Source organism: Ictidomys tridecemlineatus, chromosome 6 (genome assembly GCF_052094955.1).
Source record: "Ictidomys tridecemlineatus isolate mIctTri1 chromosome 6, mIctTri1.hap1, whole genome shotgun sequence".
NCBI lineage: Eukaryota > Metazoa > Chordata > Mammalia > Rodentia > Sciuridae > Ictidomys > Ictidomys tridecemlineatus.
The window spans coordinates 84,100,995-84,124,036 of NC_135482.1; the positions used below are offsets into that span (position 1 = coordinate 84,100,995).

At 39.9% G+C, this 23,042-nt stretch overlaps 1 protein-coding gene across 2 annotated transcripts in view; it reads left to right on the forward strand.

Annotated features, from left to right (window-relative positions):
• Window positions 1–5,039: 5,039 nt before the first annotated feature.
• Window positions 5,040–23,042, forward strand: part of Bcat1 (branched chain amino acid transaminase 1) — a 105,779-nt gene continuing 87,776 nt past the window's right edge. The window contains exon 1 of one of the 2 annotated variants that reach the window (XM_078015073.1): window positions 5,040–5,418. In XM_078015073.1, coding sequence (XP_077871199.1) covers window positions 5,413–5,418 — 6 coding nt within the window. In that variant the 5' untranslated portion in view covers window positions 5,040–5,412. The remainder of the gene's footprint in view (window positions 5,419–23,042) is intronic. The other variant, XM_078015068.1, reaches the window with a different exon arrangement.

Here is a 23,042-nt window from a genome sequence, read left to right on the forward strand (position 1 = left end):
TAGTGAAACTGGGTATACAAATTCTGGTCTGACCTGAAAGCTAATGTTTTCCCTAACTCCATGCCTCCCCTTTACTTGATGATCATTTATTAAACAGCCCCCTTGGTCTTAGTTTATAGACCAAGGATTAGACTCAATAGGATAAGACTCAAGTGTGTTCTTCAAAGGAGTTAAGAATCAAACTGAGAGTGCTAAGTATGGCAAAAACCCTAATCTTTCCCCACCTTATCCAGAGATAGTTTACCCAAAGCTTATCAAGTTATATAGGAAGAATTGGATGTAAAGATTATAGCCTTTTCCTTATTCAATGGGAAGTTCTTGGATAGCTTCCCTTCCCCTCTTTGGATGTCACCAGCCCTGGGCTTGAGAGATCATCCAACTTGGTGTTCCCCCAATTTTGATGGGTGGCCAACCTCTCTGGTATGAGTCCCATTTTTCATGGGGATTAGGTACTAGAATATGAAAAGCAAGGCTAAAAATAAATCCAGTAAATCTAAATTGTCCTGGAAAATGTCTTAAATTTTCCATATAGCATAAATGATATTTGAGAACTGAACTTGGTGTGTGTACACATATATGTAATGGGTAATGTGTGCAATTATAGGAGATACAAAAAAAAAGATAAAATTTGGTAATATTTTTGATTGTGAAAAATTGAAAAAAAATAACTTTTTTCCTGAGGCTTGTACTGTTGAATTTTATAGTACATTTTGCTCTTTATGTAAGAGCATATCATTGCTTTCTGCAAATTCTCCTACCTGAGGCTCATGGGATGATCATAGCTCAAGGAGGTTTGTGAATTTCCTTCCCCTAGAGAAAATATACCAAGTGACAGGAAAGAGATTCTGCATATATTTTTTTTTCATAATGATCACAATAAAGGACTTTGTGGTAACAGTGTCGATTTAATGGAACTAGGCTATGTGGGACTTTGAAGTCATCTCAAAAGTTAGTAAAAATTCTGTCTTTTCTTCAAGTTCAATAAAAAACAGTGCTGCAGGCACAATGGCACACACCTATAATCTCAATACTCTGAAATATGAGACAGGAAGATCCCATATTGCAGGCCAGCCTCAGCAACTTTGCAAGACCCTATTTCAAAATAAAAAAAAATAAAAAGAATAGGGGAATGTGGCTTAGTGGTGAAGTGCCCCTGGGTGTACTCCCTAGCGCGCATGCGTGTACACACACACACACACACACACACACACACACACACACACACACACCACTGCTGACAGATAACAAACACTATGGCATAATAATCAAGTCTGGAGAATTCTACTTCCTTAAATATCATTCAGCTGTGGCATACTCAAGTTTGGACGCGTCTACTTCCTTAAATGTTTTCCAGCTGTGACTTGCTTAAAGTCACTTGCTTCACAAACCACATTTCAAGCAAGTCACATCTAACCACCTGTGACAGAGACATCACATGGTGAATGAGGAGGACTCTTAAAACTTGGGAAGAATGGTTTTTGTTATCTGAGAGAGCAGCTCTGGGAGCTCACATGTGACCACTGGGGAGACCTGTGGGAACTCTTATAAGCATTAGGGGGAAGGGATGACCCTATTGAGCCAGATCGTCTCGTTCTTCTGTAGATGTGAACATTACATGTTGCACTTTACTTATCCTCGAGCTCTTTGTTTTGATATCACTTTTTCTCTTCTTTGCTAACATCAGTGAACCCTTGCACAACAAGGTCATTGGATCTGGAAGTCATTGCCAGGCATAATCATTGCTCCATTTAGGTTTATAACCCTATTGCTCTTTATCCCATGGCCATGTTCTATCTCTCCTCATAAAATTTACTGTGTGCTGGGCTGGGGATGTGGCTCAGTGGTAGAGAATTTGCCCAACATGCATGAGGCCCTGAGTTTGAGCTCCAGCACTGTAAAATAAATAAATAAAACATTTACTATGTGTTACCTGGTTTTAAAACAACATCTATATTGAGATATAATCCATATACTATATAATTTGCCACAACCTAATTTTAGAACATTTTATCTATGTGCCCCCTCCACCATTTTTTTTTTCAGTGCCAGGGCTCAAACTTATGGCCTTGAGGATACAAGACATGTACTCTACCACTTGAGTCACCAGCTTAGAACACTTTAATCACCCGCCGCCCACCCCCCCCCCAAGGAAATTCCGTACCCATGAACATAAACTCCTTACTCCACCTTTCATCAGATGGGCCATACCATCTATTTTGTCTCTGTTTCCATCATTTCAGATAAATGGAGTAACTCAGTATATGATTCCTTACGCTTTCTTATTCTTTCAATTTATGTAAAGTGTTCAAGGTTTAATCATATTATAACACATATAAATACGTTTTTTTCCTATCTGTGGTACTGGAGATTGAACCCAGGGTCTTATGCATGCTAGGCAAGTGCTCTACCTCTGAGCTACATCTCTAATCCTTTTTTTTTTTGGGAGGGATGGTGGTAAAAGGGATTGAATTCAGGGGCACTAGACCACTAAGCGACATCCCTAACTGTATTTTGTATTAGTGCCTTGCTTTTGCTGAGGCTGTTTTTCAACCAGTGATCTTCCTGCCTCAGCATCCGGAGCCTCTGGGATCACAGGCCTGTGCCACTGTGCCCAGTCTCTAGTCCTTTTTTAATTTTATTTTTGAGAGAGCCTTGCTAAATTGCTGAGGCTAGCTTTGAACCTTGAACCTGTGAACTTGTGATTCTCTTACAGGAATAAAACACATGTGGTTTTGTTGTTGTTGTTTTGCTTCATTTTTATGGGATAGAGTCTCATTATGATCCCAGCTGGCCTCAAACTCCTGGACTCAAATGATCCTTCCACCTCAGCCTTCTGAGTATACAAGATTACAGGTGAGTACCACTCTGCCTCCTTCATTTCTCTTTATTGTGACATAATATTCCATCATGTGAAGTACACTGTTTTGGCCAGCTTTTCTGTCTTTTGTGATCAACGTTCAGATAAATACAACATAGAGGAAGAAAAGTTTATTTGGGGCTCACAGTTGGAGAGGTCTCAGTCCATAGATGACCCTAGGTAAAGGAGAACATTACAGTGGAAGAGAGAGGTAGAGGAAAGCAGCTCAGGACATGATCACCAGGAGGCAGAGAGAGAATTTAGCTCACTAGGGACAAAAATATAAATCCCAACAGCATGCCCCCAGAGACCTACCCACTTTGGCCACACCCTTCCTGTCTGCCTGCAGTTACCACCAAGTTAATATATTTAAGTGGATTAAAGCACTGATTAGGTTAACGCTCTTATAGCCCAATCATTTCACCTCTAAGTGGTGATCTCCTCCTCCTCTTCCTCCTCCTCCTCCTCCTCCTTCTTCTTCTTCCAGGAATTGGTACAAAACGTGCATTTAGCCACTGAGCCACATCCCCAGCCCATTTTATTTTTTATTTTGAGACAGGGTCTTGCCAAGTTGCTTAGGGCCTCCCTAAATTGCTGAGGCTGCTTTTGAACTTGCAATCCTCCTGCCTCAGGCTGCTTTTGAATTTGCAATCCTCCCTATAGTCACCGGGATTATAGGCCTTCGTCACCATACCTGACTCACTTCTAAACTTTATTGCATTGTCTCACATAGGAGCTTTTGGGGATACCTCATATCTAAATAATAACATTTACCACACTTTTAAAAAATCTACTCATTAGTTGATGTACATTTTGCTACCTGATTTAAAGTTTATTTTCTATTTCCCATGCTATAAGTTCCTTGAGGGTAAAAATTTTTGTTGTTGTTGTTGTATACCACTCTGTCCCTAACAGATTGCATAGTGTCTGGCACATAGAAATAACTTAATATATTTTTCAAATACATAATGCAATCATTCGTTTATCTAACCAGCCGTTGTTATGCACCCATACATTTGTATTCAACATTCATGTGTTTCTAAGGCATGGAACATGACCACGACACAGGACCTGCTCTTAAGAATTTCATGATTAGTTGGATGCAGTGGCACATGCCTATAATCACAGCAACTCAGGAGGCTGAGGGAGGAGGATCATGAGTTCAAAACCAGCCTCAGCAACTTAAGGAGGCCCTAAGTAATTTAGTGAGACTCTGTCTAAAAATAAAATATAAAAAGGGCTGGGGACATGGCTCAGTGGTTAAATGTCTCTGAGTTCAACTCCTAATACCAAAAAAAAAAAAAAAAAAAAAAAAGAAAAGAAAAGAAAAAAAAACCCTCATGATCTACTGAAATAACATCTCTGCAAACAAATAATTGAAGCAGTATGAAGAACATGGGTTTGGGGCTGAGGATGTAGGTCAGTGGTAGAACTCTTGCCTCACCGGCACAATTCTCTGGATTTCATCTCCAGCATTGCAAAACAAAGAATGAAAGAAACATAAAATGGAACAAAATGTAGTGCATATACAAAGAGCCCAATTCTGTTCGAGGGAGTTAGCAACAGCTTCAAAGACTTCAGTTCAGATTTATAAAAGTGGGAACTTGCCAATGGACAGAGAGGAAGTTGGAGGCAACTGCAAAGGGCCCTTAAGCAAAAATCAGGGAGCCTGGCCACAGGCGGGGACAGAGAAAAGCAGCATTTGGGGAGTCCAGGTTGGGCAAGAACTTAGGAGGATGGCCTGGACTGGCAGGCACTTTCATATCAGAAAAAAACAAAAAAACTGTGTACAAATAATAGGATTTAAAAATTGTTTCCTAGGTACAGAAGGAACTGGCAAAAATGGTTTTATCTGAGGGTAGAGGGGGGGGGACTGGAGTAGGAGGTGGGGGAAAGACATTGGCAAACTTAAACAAAGCACATGTTCTTTACTATTCAGAATACATTTAAAACTTTTTGCTTTACACAGCGGCTTACCACTGTGTAATTTTGAGCAGGGGGGGGGTGCTGTGACCATATCAACATGCAGGACAGTTTCTTTGGGGAAAGTAAGAAATTAGGTGGGCAGAGGTTTAGAGGCTCTAAGGAGGGGGGGAGTGATGGAAGGAATGGCAATTAAATTCGATCTCTGATCAGTTTCTCTCCTCTTTCTTTCTGAGGTGCCCATCTCCACACTCGCATACACACTCACGCGCCTCACTTCTGAGTGATGGGATCCTGGTGAGAGAGTGAGCCTTGAGCTGGCTCTGGGCAGGGCGCCGGCTAGGACCTTGGTGCTGGGAGAGACTCCACCATCTGGGGGCGGTCTGGGGGAAACAGTCTTCCTGCTGATGCAATCAGCGCAGAGAGGGCTGGAGGGCTCCATCTCCGCTGCCGTCAGGCCAGTCTGCCATCCCGCCCGCCACGTGTGACCGCCGCCGCCCCAGACGCTTCCCTAGTCGCGCAGCAGCCGGACCGCTCGGTGCAGTCGCCCACCTGGACCACGCAGCCAGGGGCTGGGACACGTGGGATTCGCCCTCCGCCCAACTCGAGTTCCGCTCACAGCCAACAGAACAATGAAGGTAACGACTCATGATTTTGTCTGTATTTGACAAAAATGTGTCCTAAGAATCGAACCATCCATCGATTTTTCAAAGGACACTGTTGACAGAAGAGGGAGGAAAGAAGGACTTTGTGTTATCTTTTTTTGTCAGTCACAGTTTGTTGGGACCTTCCATTCTGCTTAGACGTTTTAACCTCCGCTTGCAAGACGTGCCTTCTTGGGGCTTTTTCAAAGCTGCATTTGTGAACCGGGATACCAGGCGGCTCAGAGCTCTTTCTTCTCGCAGCTCCCTCTTCTGCTTGTTTCGAAGTTTGGAAAGAAAGAGGAAACTGTTCTTAAATTTTTAAGATGTGCTGGGGATGGGGGATTTGAAGAGGGTGTTTAGAGGGGGTGTCCCTGGCTGCAAACGGGCTTTTCTGTTGGGTGTGTGTAATGAAAGAGAAAGTTTGTGGGAGGAAAAACCCTCTCGCTTAGGTGCTAAATGCAGAAGACTCTTTTAAAAATGTTTCCTGTGGAAGCTTCTATGAGTTTCAAATCATATAAGCCTAAGGTACATTTATTAAAGGATTGAGCACCCTAATGGCTTGTATTCTTATGCTAATCTAAGATAATTACCTAGCCTTAATTACTTCTGAAGTTTTCAGTGTAGAGATGTGCACAGCTAAATGTTCTGTTTCCTGGTCTCACACACTGGAAAAGCTGCAATAAGGTGAACACCAAAAAAAGCAGCTGGTTTTTTAAAGGAAAACGAAGTCGGGGCAAGTAGTGCTGCCATCTAGCATCTTAAAATTAAGAAATTTCTTTAATGCAACCAGAATTCTTGGAAGAAATAAGCCACGTTTCATTTTCGAAGCAGGGAGATGAAGTGCATTTCATTCAGAAGAAGTCATACACAAATGGTGCTTTTTTCATCAGATAACAATTCCCACCACAGCTGAGCAGTAAACAAGTGGAAACTCTACTAAGTGTTGTATTAAAAAGATTATGGAAATGAACCTCAGTGAAAAGTCTAGGATATTCTTATTTTCCTATACATGTGCTGTTTGTGGCTTGCTCATGCCTGCTTAAGTTTAGCAGAAAAAAACAACTGGGATTCAGTATGGCTTTAGTGATAAAAGGAGAAGTTTATGAGATTCAGTCTTGCTTTTCCAGCATTTCCCTGTTCTGTGTGAAGCTGTAGTTGGTTATGTATTTTTTAAGTTTCTGGTTCCTTTAACATGAATCTAAAAGCCCTTATCCCTTTTACCAGGCACTTTTGTAACATGGGAAACTAGAAGGTATCTTCAAATAGTCTCATCTGTTTCCTGATGCTTGCTAAGATTAGGAAAGAACTAGTTTTATTCTAGCATGATCTAAGGAATATATGAGGTTCCTTTGTTTTATTACTTCAAGATCTTTCTACTTACTATTGATTACTAGAGGTTGGGAAAGATGGCAGGGAGGAGGTAGAAAAGAGAAGTTGGGTTCAATGAGTGCATGCTGTATGCATGCATGGAACTCTCATGAGCCCATTAATATGTGTTAATAAAAATATTTTTAAGAACTTTTCTAGTTATTTCTTACTTATACATGGCTATAATAGTCTGTGTTTTTAAAAAATGTTTGCGTACAGCACCATGATTGATTGACCTCAGCAAATTCTCCAGCCATGAAGTTTGGGAGCTTGTATTTTAAGATGAGGAGCACATACAGAATAAGCAACTGAATAAGAAACATAGCATATAAGTTGAATAATGTGTATAAAAATTTTATGATTTAAGGAATGAAAGTGGAGATGTAAGAGATACCCATATCTGAAATGGATGGAGACAGGGAAGTCACGGGTTGGGGTAGGGGTGAGTGATGTATGGTTAACAGAGAGAAGGGGGAATCTTAATCTTGATGCCATGATGTCCCTGTGTGTTGGGGGATTGGTTGGAGGCCTGCTGGGCAGAGATCTTTACATTTCCATGTGGCCCCTGAGGCAGGGCTCAGAGCTGCAAAGCTAGTTAAGCAGGCCTAACAAAAGGATGGAATCTGGGGAGGATAGGAAAATTGTGAGAGTGGGTTTGGGGGAGCAGACAAAAATGTAATCTCAGCCAACATTTCATCTGGTGAGTTTTAATAATGAGTAACTTCATCTGATTTTAGAACTGTAGAAACAAAGGCAAATTTTAAAGATTTTTCATGTGAATGCAAGAAATTATCATGCTCATCAGTTCATTAGAACCTGAGAAGGTCTAATTATTTGAAATGGTTTGAAAATCTTTTTAAAGGAATTTGAAAACTTCATTTGACCCTAACAGATGTGTGTGCTAAGAACTAAGTGATGGTTTTCTACAGCGCCATGACTCTCCCAATTTTCCATAATTACAGATTTTGTTTCTCATTTGTCACATCTATAAATAAAAGTAGGGAAGTGAGTGGCTGGAAAGCTAATGGTAGTATTATTAGCCCCAGAGAGTTGAGCTTATAAGTAAATTATTTCTGTACATAAATGAATATTTAATTCTAAACTGTAATCATCTGAAGTTGTTTAGGTTGGTTATCTATTTGGGGATTTCAGGTTGTGGGCTTCTTTAAATGCACTTTTCTTAATTGGTATAGAAAGATGCAGATCTTTCTCTATTTCTCTTTAGGTTTGGTAACTACAGTTGTTTTCAATAGCAGATACGACCCCAGGGAATCCATTGGAATGTTCAGCCTATGCTGAAGGGGGTGAGAATCTGAGACCTTCTGTGGTAGACATCATTGTTCAGCAGTCTTCTACTTTCTATATAATTCTCTTATTCTTTCTGAGCATGGGAGGAAATTGTAGCTGATCTGTTCATTTGACAGTTGTAAATATGTGCCCCCTTTGTGTGTAACTTATACCCTGAACAGCTGTGCAAATGCTCTAAACATTTCACTTAACAAATGTTCCTGCTGTTGAGCTTTACGGATCCTCTGTAGCCATTTGGTAAAGCATGCCAGTGTCCATTCAACCACAGCCACTGAAATTGATTCTCTGTAAATCAACTGAGTCATACATGTGAGGTGTAGTTCAGATTTTAAAATGTTTCAAAATTAAGCACTTGGGATACTTTGGATTAAGCACTTGGGATACTTTGGATCGGAAACATAACTTAGCAAATGTTTTCAGTCATTTTCATTGTAACACCTGGTCAGTGATTCACAATGTCAATGGTGAATGTAAAATCAAAGCAGAAGCAGTCTTCTATAACACCAAGGTTCAAGTACTAATTTTATCTACGGCATATAATTAGTTCTCTTAAATCCACAAAGCTAAATTATATTATCTCTAGAAATTGCATAATTTATCCTTAAAGTTACTTAGAAATTAGATCACCTTATTAATAACAGCAAAGCATATCACACAAACATTTTTCTATTACCGTATAGGCCACTACATTTTTTTTCCAAAACATTTTTTTTTTGTATTCACCAATTAATAGGAAAGAAAAAAATCTTAAAGAAAAAAGATTCCAAAAATACAGAATGGTCAAGAAGAATGAAAGAAAAGAAGACAAGTTAAAAAAAAAAGAAGAAGAGGAAATGACATTTTGATAGCAATAATCTGAACTAAAAAAGCCATAATGGTGCTTTGAAATTAAAGAATTGTGAAATTCTTGTAAAACTCAGCTTAGTGTCATTAAAAATTGTCCTATAATCTATCTGAAATGAGCTAAATTTATTTGTTAGTTCTTCATTTTGAAGTGTAGATCTAAATATTTTATCAGTTGCATTTATAGCCTATCATGTAAAGATATGCTTTTGCTATTTTGACTATAGATGGTTATCTACTCAGAAAGTATTAAGAAGTTTCAGGCATAGGGTTAGAGTTCAGATTCTAACTCCTTATAAGTATAGACTGAAGGAGAACACCTGTTGCGATGTTCTAGACCAAGCATGTCACAGCTGTCTTATGCTTGACTGACAAAGAGATAGGGCTGAGATGCACTTGGAATGAGGCCAAGGGTAGCTTTGCACAGGAGGAACACAGGGAAGTTTTAACATTTCACCATTCCATAGAAGGGTAACTTTGCTAAGTGCATTTCATCTCATTTTTAACTGATTGAGATACAATGTTATAGTGTTTTGATTTTAGTACTGGATGTTAGTTCAGGAATTTGAAATCACAATAAATGTATCCGTGAACTTTAAAGCTAGAAGGCAGAGTTAAAATAGACCTGCAATTTTCGCTTAAGGAGGCACAATATATTACTCAAGGATCCCCTGGTTTTTAGTGTTAGTGAATGTTTTCTCCTTACAAGGTTTTGTGCTGATGCTTATAGAGGAAGGTCACTCAGGCTTGAGGAAGGACTCCTTTGCTTAACAAAGAAAGCAATGCTTTATGATTTCTTAAATACCATCAAACTACTTAACATGGAATTCTAACCTCAAAACATTCATAGGAGGAAATCATTGCAGAGATTATTAACCTGGTTTTCCAGATGAGGAAATTAAAGATCAGAAAGGTTACCACAATTACTTAAGAGCACAAATGGCAGAGCATGATGGGGAACTAGATACTCCGAGCCATGTCTGAATATCCAGGGTGCCCTGAATATCCTTGGGTTAGCTTTTCTTGGGTTACTTCTATTTACTTCTGATGTGCTCTGCAGGGTGCTGTCTACCCTTCTGTGTTCTAGCCTTTCTTGGGTTTCATACCACTTGGCAAATCTTTTGAGAGTATGGTCAATCTTTCCAGCAAAATGAGCAAACACATACAAGCACAAAATTTTATACCTAAATCATCTGTTATTAAAACCAGGAAACTCGCGTCCATCAAGCATGGAAGAGTTATGGAAAATATTGAACTGATCTAATTACTCACAGTTGTGGAGAGCTACCAGTTCTGGCCTCTGCAATTAGGAGAGATACAATAATTCATAAACAAGAACTCTACACTGGTGCTGAAAGTTGAAAAAGTCAAAGCATTGGACGAAATCCTTTATTCTAAAGAGAAGGCAACCGTAGTTTGGTTTTTACAGCACACGAGTCATCAGCTTCATGTTTTTTTTCTCATAAAGATGTAAGGTCCATAATTGTAGTGTAAAACTGGATTCTCAGAATCTGTACCCACATTTCTTTGACCTTAATCTAGTCTTGAAGTGAATTTATATGTTTTGTTAGAGTTAAGAAGCAATTTCTTACTGGAGTGTAGTAGTTTGGGGTTCCTAGCCTTCCTGTTTAGATAACTCCCCTTACCTGTAGTGCAAGTCAAAGGGGCAGACATAGATGGCCATAATGCTACCAGATGATCACCCCTCAGCCACACCTGAGTGTAGCAATAGTAGGTTCAGCCATCTTTTACTTCTTCCTTATTCTCTTATCTCTCATAGTCATTAGGCTGTGGTGCCTACTTTCTCTGGATCTACCTTCTCTGGATCTTTCTTATTGCCAGTGTACTGGTTTCTGTTGAGATGACGATTTTTGTGGGGGGAGGGGGATCTATACCAGGGTTTGAACTCAGGAACACTCAACCACTGAGCCACATCCCCAGCCCAGTTTTGTATTTTACTAGAGAGAGGTCTCACTATGTTGCTTAGCGCCTCACCATTGCTGAGGCTGGCTTTGAACTCTCGATCCTCCTGTCTCTGCCTTCCAAGCTGCTGGGATTACAGGCATGCACCACCATGCGGCCTGTGATGACTTTTTACTTGAATTGTTCTGTAAACTGATCTCAAGCTTAATTTTCCTAAAGTACTACTTTGCTAATGTCACTGACCAGCCCAATATGTTTGACTTCCCTATTGTCTACTGAACTTAGTTTTGCACATGAGACTCTTTCTGATGTTTACTTCTACAACTCTCTGTTACATGTATTCCTCTCAGCATCACTGAGGAGTTGGTCTTTGAAGTGAGCTTTCTTGTTGCCATTGACTGGTCTCTAATTCCCTCCACCTGTCTTCCCATCACTTCCATGGCTCACAATGCCCCTCACTCCTCACAGACTTTAAGAACAATGACCAGGCTTTTATGGTGGAATGAATGTGGGTGGAAGGTGAAAAGGTAAGAGCAAAGTTATGTTTGAAGTCAGAAGAGATACTGATTGTATACTTCAATCTGTCCACTTGAGTATGAACCTAGCACCACACTTGGTACTTCAAAGGTATATTAAATATATGCATTAAATCACGTACTTATTTTTAGATTCCCAAGATCCAGCTTGATTCCGTTTTATAATTCTTTGCCTTTGAACAGCACATGCATTTTTCACATCTGGATTTCTCTGGAGTCAAGCATTGACAGAGGGTTATAAAGACAGAGAACAGTATTTACATGTCTTAGCGCTTATTGACAGACTCATACAGCCACTATTTTCTGGTTGGTTTTTTTACAGCCTGTCAGTGGCGATACTGCATATAGGTGGTGAATAGATTTTAAGTGTACAAGATGGTAAATGATTCTGGGAAAAGTCATTCAAACCAGGTGCTGCATAACAGTATGAATTGAACCCATGAACACCAGTGATGCCTAGCAATGCCAATCAAGTCAATCACTGCTCTTTTGGGATTTAGACGATCTATAAAGGGAGACACCCTGGAATGGATTTAGAATATACAACAAAGTCATGTGTTAATCAATTCCAATACTGTTTAACATGTTTTTCTTTGTTGCAAACAATGCGGTTTTTAAACAAACTAATGAATGCAGACACTGACAAACAAATCCAACAAAAGAGGCACTTAGAAACAGTGTTCATTGAATCCTAGAATTTCCAAAGAAATATCTAAGAGGTCATTTGGGGCCTTTACTTTTACCAAAGAAGGATTTGTTCTTTCGAGTTTATTTTTCTAGCTTTTAGTTTGATTCAAGTAAATACCTCAAGAAACAAGACTTCTCAGATTCCCTGTGAACTATTCTATTACCTGCTATATTCATTTGCTAAAGCCTCCTGATAATTAACTTATTTCCTTTGTCTTTTTGTTATATGGATCAACCATTTATGCTTGGCCATGAGTCTTTAGGCTTATTATTAAAATATCTAATACTACGTATGCTTTCATTAGTTGGTAATAAAGCATGATATTATTAATTAAATTGGCACTTTAAAATTCAGTAATTCTAGAGCAAATATTTTACTAGTGATGTAGTATTTCAGTAAGTATATACATACAGGATGTCAGCAAGGTTTATGTTTCTTAATCATTCAATGTAGGCCTCTCGCACATTAATACATCTGCTGGCTAACTGGTACCTTCCTTCCTCTTAACATTATGTGCAGTAGCACATCAGTCTCTTTGACACTGAAGGACAACGCTTCACAGTTGGGACTGAGGGATTACTTGCAATTACATGAGCAGAACTGCATAGTTTGAGGTAGATTTAATGATTCAGCATCATTTTTAAAGCTTAGCTTAATTAGAAACACACTGCATTTACTTGCATATGTGTGAAGTGATGTATGAACAAGAGTATTTATTGCAGCTTTGATTGTAATAACAAAAGATTGGTCAGTCACCACCACAATCATCAGGTGTAGAAAAGAGTGTATGTGAGAGGAGGTGGGGGGAAAAACAAGTGAACTTGTCATGTATAGAAAAGTGGAGAATCACCATGAGCCTTTGTGTTGGATGTTTCTGTTTAATTTTGGATACATGTGAGTTTATTATATTCAACATTAAAATTTTTAAAACTTGGGGGCTGGGGATGTGGCTCAAGCGGTAGCGCGCTCGCCTGGCATGCGTGCGGCCCGGGTTCGATCCTCAGCACCACATACCAACAAAGATGTTGTGTCCGCCGAGAACTAAAAAATAAATTAAAAATTCTCTCTCTCTCTCTCTCTCTCTCTCTCTCTCTCTCTCCTCTCTCACTCTCTCTTAAAAAAAAAAACTTGAAAATACTTTGTAGTGGAAGTAAGAACTATTATTAAGAATATCTGAAGCTGGGTAGGATTGGCACACATCTGTAATCCCGGTGGCTCAGGAGGCTGAGACAGGAGGATCACAAATTCAAAGTCAGCCTCAACAACTTAGGCTCTAAGCAACTATTGAGACCCCATCTCAAAATAAAAAAAATAGGAAGTACTGGGGATGTAGCTCAGTGGTAGAGTGCCCCTGAGTTTAATACCTAATATATGAAATACTGGGTAAATGACATATACCAAGGACATATTACTTGACAGTACTTACCATGTATTTAATTACAACTAACTGAAAATCATTAAGAAAGTAAATTAAATTCATGTGTATAGCAAACTTTATAGTAAATTATTGTATTGTATATAAGTTCCTTTAATTCTACTGTTTATGATTCAATAATAACCTGCAAACCATTCTTAAGTTTTGTTTAGTTAAACCCTTATGTTGCTCTAAAGCTACCAGATTTTGTACTAAGTAGTAAGGAAACAGAAATAATTTAAGATCATTCTTACTCTTGAGAAACACTTTATTCAGGAAGAAAAATATATGAAAAACAAACATAGTAACATAGGTGCTGGAATGGAAATCTCTGGAAGGTACAGTTATGTGTGAAAAAGATTAGTCAGAGAAGTTAGGAAAGCCTTTATAGGAACAGGATGTTCCAGCAGAACCGTGAAAGAACAGATGAACAGGGAAGTAAGAGCCAGTGTGCTTGCATCCTCCTTGAAATGCCTGGACCCAGACTCAACTACTCCTTCACTTACCATAAAAGACAGGAGGAAAAACTGGAGAGCCTTCCAGCCCAGTGGTCAACACAGAGAGGTCAGGGTTCCAGCCTCGTCTACAAAATGCATGGTTGAGACACAGGCAGCCCAGCAACCAATTAAATTCACCATCCCTTGCTATCCTCACACTCTCCCATCACCTTCAATTTCTGTTAGTGCTCTATTTTTCTCTCTTGACTTTCTTCTCTAGAACTTTCCACTCAAATTTGCCTGTGATGCTCTTTGCAATGCAATATTAACAGACTCCCCTCTGCCTTCCCTAAGTGTCCCTGCTTTTCCCTCCACAGTGGAGGTTGCCCGTTCTCTCCGGCCCTCCCCTCGCCCTGGCCAGTGCTGTGTCCACCTTGCATTCCTCCTGAGAAGCGCCCTGGCCCTCACTGCTACTCCTGCCACAGTCCATGCTCTTTTTGCCTTATGACCACCATTGACATCCTGGTCGCTCAGCCTTCCTCCACCCAAGACTACTTCAGCCTTTGTCTCCTGAATCTCTCTTCCATCCCAAGTCCCCTTTTCTGTATTTCAAGGTGACCCATTCTCCTTCCTGGCATCTCACTTCCTTTAACTTATTATTTCTTTTAACTCCCTACATTCCCCAAATACATTCTACACCGGGGTCCATACCCTAGACCTAAGTCACAACAAGGCACCACAAACCTGTGGATTACTTTTGATTCAAGATATGTTTTTTTTTTTTTTTAAGAGAGAGAGAGAGAGAGAGAGAGAGAGAATTTTTTAATATTTATTTTCTAGTTCTCGGCGGACACAACATCTTTGTTGGTATGTGGTGCTGAGGATCGAACCCGGGCCGCACGCATGCCAGGCGAGCGCGCTACCGCTTGAGCCACATCCCCAGCCCTCAAGATATGTTTTACATCTCCTCAGTTCTATTTTAACGGCTCTGTGCCCAGTTCAGGCAACCATCTTCTTTTTGCTGGGTTTTTGTGTAGCCACATTTGCTCACCCTCATCCCCAGCCCCTATCTGTTTCCCACAGACTAAAAAGTCCTCAACACCTTTCTGTGGTTTGTATTTTTTTTTTTTTTTTTTTGATTAAAACTCCAAGTCTCTGACACGTTCTAGAAGTACCTGAGGAATCTGGTCCTTCTCACCTTTGCAGCCTCATCTTCATGCCATTGTTCTACCTCCCTTTTGCCCCCAGATCATTTTCTTCAGGGTCTTTGTACTGCTGATGCTTCTGCTTGGAAGGCCTTTTTCCAATCCTCATTTAGTAACTCCTGACCACTCTGCCAACCTCAAATTGGACGCTTTCTCAGAGATCCTTTGGCCCCTATCATTCCTAGTCCTTCAGAGTACTTACCTCAGATTTCAATTATTCATTGCTTGTCCTTAATTGTGTGAATTTGGGGTTGATGTCTGACTCTCTCACTAGAATATATATATATATATATATATATATATATATTTTTTTTTTTTAACGAGAGAGAGAGAGAGAGAGAGAGAGAGAGAGAGAGGGAATTTTAATATTTATTTTTTAGTTCTCGGCGGACACAACATCTTTGTTGGTATGTGGTGCTGAGGATCGAACCTGAGCCGCACGCATGCCAGTCGAGCGCGCTACCGCTTGAGCCACATTCCCAGCCCCAGAGACCATATGTTTTTGAGGGCAGGATGCATATCCAGTTTTTAACCACTGTGTAACCATATGTAATCCAATGCATGGCCCATGGTAGGTAGTTGTCAAGTGTAGTTGGCTAAATAATCCCCCACAAAGATGTGCAGAGCCTAATCCATGGGACTGCTATGCATGAGGGATTTTGTAGATGTGAGTAAGCCATGGGTCTTGAGATGGGGAGATTGTCATTGATTATTTAGGTGTGCTCAGTGTAATCACAAGGGTTTTTGCAAGAGGGAAGCAGGAAGGTCAGAATCAGAAAGATGTGACATTGGAGGGATATGTGTGTGGGGAGGGAGGGGTTAAGATTTAAAGTGCTACACTGCTTCTTTGAAGATGGAGGAAGAGGCCATGAACCAAGAAAAGCAGGTGGCATCTAGAAGCTGAAAAAGGCAGGGGAGATTCTGTCTGGGAGGAATGCAGCCCTGCTAACACATTGACTTAGACTCTGACATCCAGAAATAATGTATGATATGTTTAAGTCACAAAGTATGTGGTGGTTTTTTACAATGGTAGTAGGAAAGGAATATAGATTTGGAAATGGGGATCTGCTGTAACAAAGACCTAAAAGTATAGAAGTAACTGGGCATTAAATAGGGGATGGAAAAATTTTGAGAAGCTTGATAGGAAAAACTTGGCTGGTCTTAAAAAGACGCTGGTAGAAATAAGGGCATTTGGCTGGGTGTGATAGGTAGCCCATACCTGTAATCCTAGTGACTCAGGAGGCTGCAGCAGGAGAATTGTGAGTTCAAAGCCAGACTCAGGAACTTAGCAGGGCCCTAAAGAACTCAGTGAGACTCTGTCTCTGAATAAAATACAAAAAGGTCTAGGGATGTAGCTCAGTGGTTAAGTGCCCCTAAGTTCAATTCCTGGTACCAAACAAACAAATGAACAAACAAACTTCCATGAGGGCTGAGGAAGAAATGAGGAGCAGGTTCAGGGAAACTGAGGGAAAAAGGATCCTCAGTAGAATTGTATTGCATTTGTATGGAAAGCAGAACTTGCTGGTGATGAAGTTAGCTATTCAGGTGAGATTTTGGGGTCTGAGGAATTGAACCCAGGGCATTGCACTTGCTAGACAAGCACTCTATCACTGAGCTACATCCCCAATCAGTCTTGCCTCTTCTTGCTGATCATGTCAAAATGAAAGGAAAGAGATAAATTGAGGGAAGAAGAACTGGGACTTGATGATATGGGAAGTTCTCAGATTACCCAGATTATAAGAGATGCTAAAATTAAGAGATTTACTGTCAATAAAGTATACTCTGGAGAGGAAGGAGCTCCTTGTGGTGAGAGGTAGGAGGGAGATGATGGTGACCTAAATGAGTAGCATCACAGTGATATAGAAAAATATTGAGGAATGTGTTGATTTTTCAGGGCCTTTATTTGGGTCTTGAAGAGCTATCTTTTCAGGCTGTCTAAGCTAGCTGACCATCTAAAATAAACCCTCTCTGGAATGCTCTGTTTTCTTGTCTATTTGGGAACAATTGATCTTTTTCTGCATGTGTGAACTCTGGACTCCTCCCTAGACTATAACATTCAGCAAGGAGTAGTCTATAACCCCACACTACTCTGTTACAGAATCTTCTGGAAGTCCCTGGAAGTTTGTAGGCAGCAGGCACGCTGGATCCACTTGGTCCATAGAACAATAGCCACCATACCCACTTGACCTTGGGCACAGACCAAAGGTTGGACCCTCATACCCTCCAAACACTGGGTAGTACACAAGAGCCCATATAGCTGTAACACAGGAGCAGGGGCAGGATGCTTACAGAGGGAAAGAATGTATCCTGAAGCCTAAAGATAATACAGAAATACCTTGATAAAGAGATCTGAAAACTAGCTGGGCACAGTAGTACATGCTTGTAATTCCAGCAGCTAGGGAGGCAGAGGCAGCAAGATCGAAAGTTCAAAGCCACCCTCAGCAATTTGGTGAGGCTCTGAGCAACTTAGTGAGACCCTGTCTCAAAATTAAAAAAAAAAAAAAAAAATTTAGAAAAGGGCTGGGGATGTGGTGCTTGGATTCAATTCCCGATGCAATAAATAAATAAATAAATAAAAATTAAAATAATTTTTTTTGTTTGTTTTGAAACTCAGAGAACCAGAACAGCTAGAGCCAAAAGGTACACAAAACTGAGATGTGGTTCATGAAGGAAAAAATATGTGCCCTTTGCTTTTATTTTGCCTCCAGATGATTGATTATCTCAGAATACTGTAATCCATTTATTGAAGAAATGTGAAGAGTTCCGTTTATATAAGCTTTGGGCTTGCTCAAGCTCTTGAGGCCAGGAGAGTGAAGAGTAGACAAATTGCTGCTCTCATAGAAGTGGCAGAGAAAGACCAGGTGACACGGAAGTTAGCAGGCCAGAGTCAGGCATGTGAATCCGACTGCTCGGGAGTGACCTAGCCAGTCATTTAACTGTGGCTTAGTTTTCTGATTGAAGAAAGGGTGGTAATAATAGTACCTACCTCACATAGACAGTGTGAGGATCAAATAAACTTAGAAGAATGTGTGGTCCAAAATAAGGACCACAGCAATATTAGCTAAAATCATGACGATTTTCTCTTATATAGTAATATTTTCTCATATAGTAACACTTACAGTATTTTCCACCAGTGATGCAATATGAAGAAAATGAAATAGAATGATATGACAGTGGCAGAGTTGAATGAAAGCCAGTATTAATCTACAGTGGCCGGTAAACATACACTGGAAAACTTCGGAGAAAGTGAACTTGGAGTGGACACCTAAATATGGAAAACCCACAGGTGATCTGAGGGTCAGAGTGTCCCCCCTATAAGGAGCAGCCAATGAAGCTTCCTAGAATGCAGTGAGAGAGAGGAAAAGTCACCAGAATGACTTTCAAGCCACACCATTAAAGCTCCTTTAGGCTCTGGTGAGAGTGTGGATCTTGTTCTAAGTGTGGTGGTATGCTGTGGGCTGGGTGTGAGCAGCATCTGGACCTGGACTTTTAAAAGTCACTAGTGAGCTGGGCCTGGTGGTACACACCTGTAATCCCAGTGGCTCAGGAAGCTGAGGCAGGAGGATCGTGAGTTTGAAGCAAGCCTCAGCAACTTAGTGAGACCGTGTCTTTAAATAAAATACAAAAAGGGCTGGGGATGTGGCTCAGTTATTAAATGCCCCTGGATTCAATTCCCAGTACCAAAAGAAGAAAAAAAAAAAAAGTCACTGGTGAGTCAATAGTGTACCATGGTTACATTTTTTTTCTTACACAATATTTTGTTTTTCCTAGAGTTAATTATTGCACTATTTTCTTTCTCTTGCCACCTTCACTTTGTATTTATTATAAACTCCTCCCAACTCTTATAATAGCCTCTCAGTATCATTCAGTGTAAGTTAAATGTACTTATTCATTAGTCAGTTTCTTTTCTTCCTGGACTCTTTCTGCTAACCCCCTTGCTCTTGCTCCAATTTGTGCTGGTTTCTGCAGGCCAGCTGCCCAGCTGCCTTTCCAAGACTTCTCCTGGTATCCTTCATCCTCTGTCTGTGTTAGTTGCATGGTTTTCTGAAGCTGGGGGCTTCCTCTTTCTTAGGTTACTTCCTCATTTGTAAGGCATGTCTCCTCAATAGTTTCTAGGTTAAGAGTGCATAAGAGGCAAATTATTTCTTGCATGCCTGAAAATGCTTTTTGTTCTACTATTAAATTAGGGTGATATTTGATTATGAATGACATTCTAGGTTAGAAATCATTTTTCAGGGGCTGGGGTTGTGGCTCAGCGGTAGAGTGTTCACCTAGCACGTGGGAGACCCTAGGTTTGATCCTCAGCACCACACAAAAATAAATAAAGAAAATAAAGGTATTGTGTCCAACTACAACTAAAAAATAAATATTTTTTAAAAAAATAATTTTTCATCAGAATTTTAAAGGAATTGCTTTGTTGAGTTTCCTATGCCATTAATGAGAAGTCCAAGGTTATATTTATTTCAGATCCTTTAAATAACCTATTTTTGTTTGTTTGTTCTTGAAGCATTCTTTTTTTTTTGAATCGGGGATTGACCCCAGAGGTGTTTAACCACTGAGCCTCATCCCCAGCCCTTTTTATATTTTTTTTTTACAGATAGGATTTTGCTAAATGGCTTAGGGCCTCACTAAATTGCTGAGACTGCTCTTGAACTTGCAATTCTACTGCCTCAGCCTTGTGAGTCGATGGGACTACAGGTGTGTGCCACCACATCTGGTTAGCATTTATGTTGCTAATGTTTAGAAACTTTATAATGACATGTATAGGAGATTTTTGGTCATATATCGTTGATGATTTTTTTTCTCTGCTTTTCCTCTTTGTTCTAAAATTCCTTAGTTTGATGTTGTCCTCCTTAACCGATTCTCTAATTTTTTTTTTCTCTCCTAGAGTCTGATTTCCTTGAATGGAAGGAAGACTTCCTCAATCTTGTCTTCCAACCTTCCTTTTCAATTTTAAAATTCAAACCTACATATTTACAATTTATAAGAGCCTTTAAAATTCTAACAGATCCTTTTTGAAAATACCATACATTCTTGTTTCGTAGATGAGATGTCTTCCCTATGTTTCTGCAGTTAAAGATTTTTCTTCTGCCCTCTGCATTGTCCCCCCTCATAGTTTTTGGTGTGGGTGGTTTTTTTTTCTTTTTTTTTTTTTTCTGGTGGGCAGGAGTTCTTTGCCTTTATGTAGGAGATTTTTTTTTTTCAAATATTTGAGAACATTTAATATCTTCAAATATCTGGTAACCCATGACTCTGCTTTTAAGAGTGAGACATGACCACACTTACTCAGGCGCCTGCCCCTGTGTTTCAGTTACAAACCCACGTGGAAATGACTTGGCCGTTTTGCTGGAGGCGTGCCGAGTGTTATTAATTCTAGGTCTTTTCTTAGGGTGTAAACAGGCTAAAATTTCCTACTAATGTTCTGTGACAGAGATGGAGACTAAAGTCTCACCATTTGGTGTGTGGCTGTTCACTTATCACTCTCAAAACAGTGTTTAGAGTCCCCCAGCTTGGAGCTTCTGTCGCTTATTCTTCCAGTAAATAAACCTTCCATTTTTTGCTGGAATCAAGAAGGGGTAGTTGCCAGGTTGTGCTGGGTGGACATGGAGATGTAGAGGAGTACATGAAACTAGGATGGGTGAGATCTGATGCTAAATGGGATCCTGGCCTCCACTGAGGTTCCAGTGCTGAGCAGAGAAACAAGCACCTCAGCTTTCCATGTTAGATGTATCTAAAGAACTTTTTCTTTTTGGGGGAGGAAGGTGTACTTACTGGGGATTGAACCCAGAGGCATTTTACCACTATATCCCCCATCCTTTTTTACTTTGAAACAGGGTATCCCTAAGTTGCAGAGGCAGGCCTTGAACTTTTAATCCTCTTGCCTTAGCCTCCCGAGTTGCTAGGATTACAGGTGTGCACCACCATGCCCAGCCTGGATATCCAAAGAGCTTTCTAAAGGCAAAACTAGTTCTGCACACATTAAAACTCATCTTCAATTTACATTTAAGAGAAATTTGGATATTGAGCAGAATGGAGAAATAGAGGATTATTTGGAATCCAACAAAAGACATTTTTGGACAAGTAAGGAGGGCTTGACATGAGAACCTCCAGAACCATGAGCTAAATAAATTTTGCTTTATAAATTAACAAGTCTCAGGTATTCAGTTACAGCAACAGGAAAACAGTCTTTGAAAAATACTTGAATACAATGGCCAGATACTGTGGCACATGCCTGTAATACCAGCCACTCAGGAGGCTGAGGCAGGAGAATCACAAATTCAAAGCCATCCTCAGTAACTTGGTGTGACTCTGTCTCAAAATAAAAAAAAAATAAATAAAAAGGGATGGAATTGTAGCTCAGTGGTAGAGCATCCTGGGTTCATGCCCCAGCACCGAAAGCCAAAACTGAAATTAAACAAAACTTGAAAACAGGATTTTTCTTAATCCTACAGTGGGATCAGTCTGATCATCTCCAGATGAGGAAGGGAGATTTTACAAAGTGGCTTTGAAGGGCAAAAGGGAGAAAAATAAAGTGATTCTTGATTGTATTTTCCAAGATAATGCCATTCAACGAATGGTTGTGCAAATTTTCTTCAAGAGTCCCCATGTTCAGCCTCCCCTTTTAAAGTCCTTGGTGCTTCTATTCTGAGCCTTCTGGAATTCCATGAGAGACATTGGCTTCCCATGAACATCTCCTTCTTTGAGCCGTCTGCTCTCAGCTCCTGCAGTCCCCACTACCAGACTTCTACCTTCCAAACATGTTCACATCGCTCATTGTTAAAGTCTTGTTTCCCATTTTCTTTTCCCTATTGCTTCAACTTCTTAAAAAAATGTCATTTCAGCCAGTTTTTAAAACCATGTGAAGAAAGGTGTAAGTCCACTATACTTAATTAGAATAACTGGTGCATTTTTAAGAATGAAAAATAAGATTCTCAGTTTTTCCAGAATTGCTTCTTAACTTATCTATGTAGATCACCTTGAATTATCTTTTTTCTCTCATAACTGGATTTTTGGTTACTTCATCATCATCAAAGAGATGACATTGAGTTCAAAGCAAATGACTATTTTTTTCACATACACTTTTTAATAAAGGGAAAATGTTATAACTTAGAATTCAAATGGGGCTTGGAAGTTGTATTTTTTTTTTTAAATTTTTTGTCACACATTTAACAGACAAGTGAGAAATTTTTATTTCTCTCAACTTTTTTTTTTTTTCCTTTTTAAATCAGTGCTGGGGGTCAAACCCAAGGCCCTGTGCATGTTAGGTAAGTACTCTAGCATTGAACTGCATCTTCAGCTCTTTATGACCTTTTAGTTAGCAATTTCCAAACCTGTACTAGGCAGGGTTCTCCAGAGAAACAGAAGCAATAGGACACATTTGTATGTATGGGGTGTGGGCTGGAGAAGAAGGTGGGAGGGGGTGGGTGGGAGACTGTCATTTGCCACAGAGCAAGCTGGGCCAGGGAAATTCTGTTGAGAGTTTCTGTTGCAGAGCTGGTTTGGAATTTGCATGGCAGGCCAGACAGAATTACTGTGTGCAGTCTTTTTTTCCCCTTTATTGTCTTTTCTTTCTCTTCTATTTGCTTCTCTGATTTATAATCTCTGTTGCAGCCTCCAAGCCAAATTCCCTTTTCTCTTGACAAAGTTCATCTTTTCCTTTCTTCAGGACTTCAGCTGATTGGATGGAGCCTACCTATGTTGTGGAATAGGATATACTCTGTTTGAGTGATTTAAATGTTAATCGCATGTCATCAAGGCCTTGCCAAATTCACACATAAAACTAGCCATTGCAGCTTCTATAGAAGTGAAAGAATATTTAAAAAAAAAAACACTTGAATGCCCCTTATCTAGATATGTCAATAGTTAACTTTTTATATCCTTTCTCTTTCTCCCCAG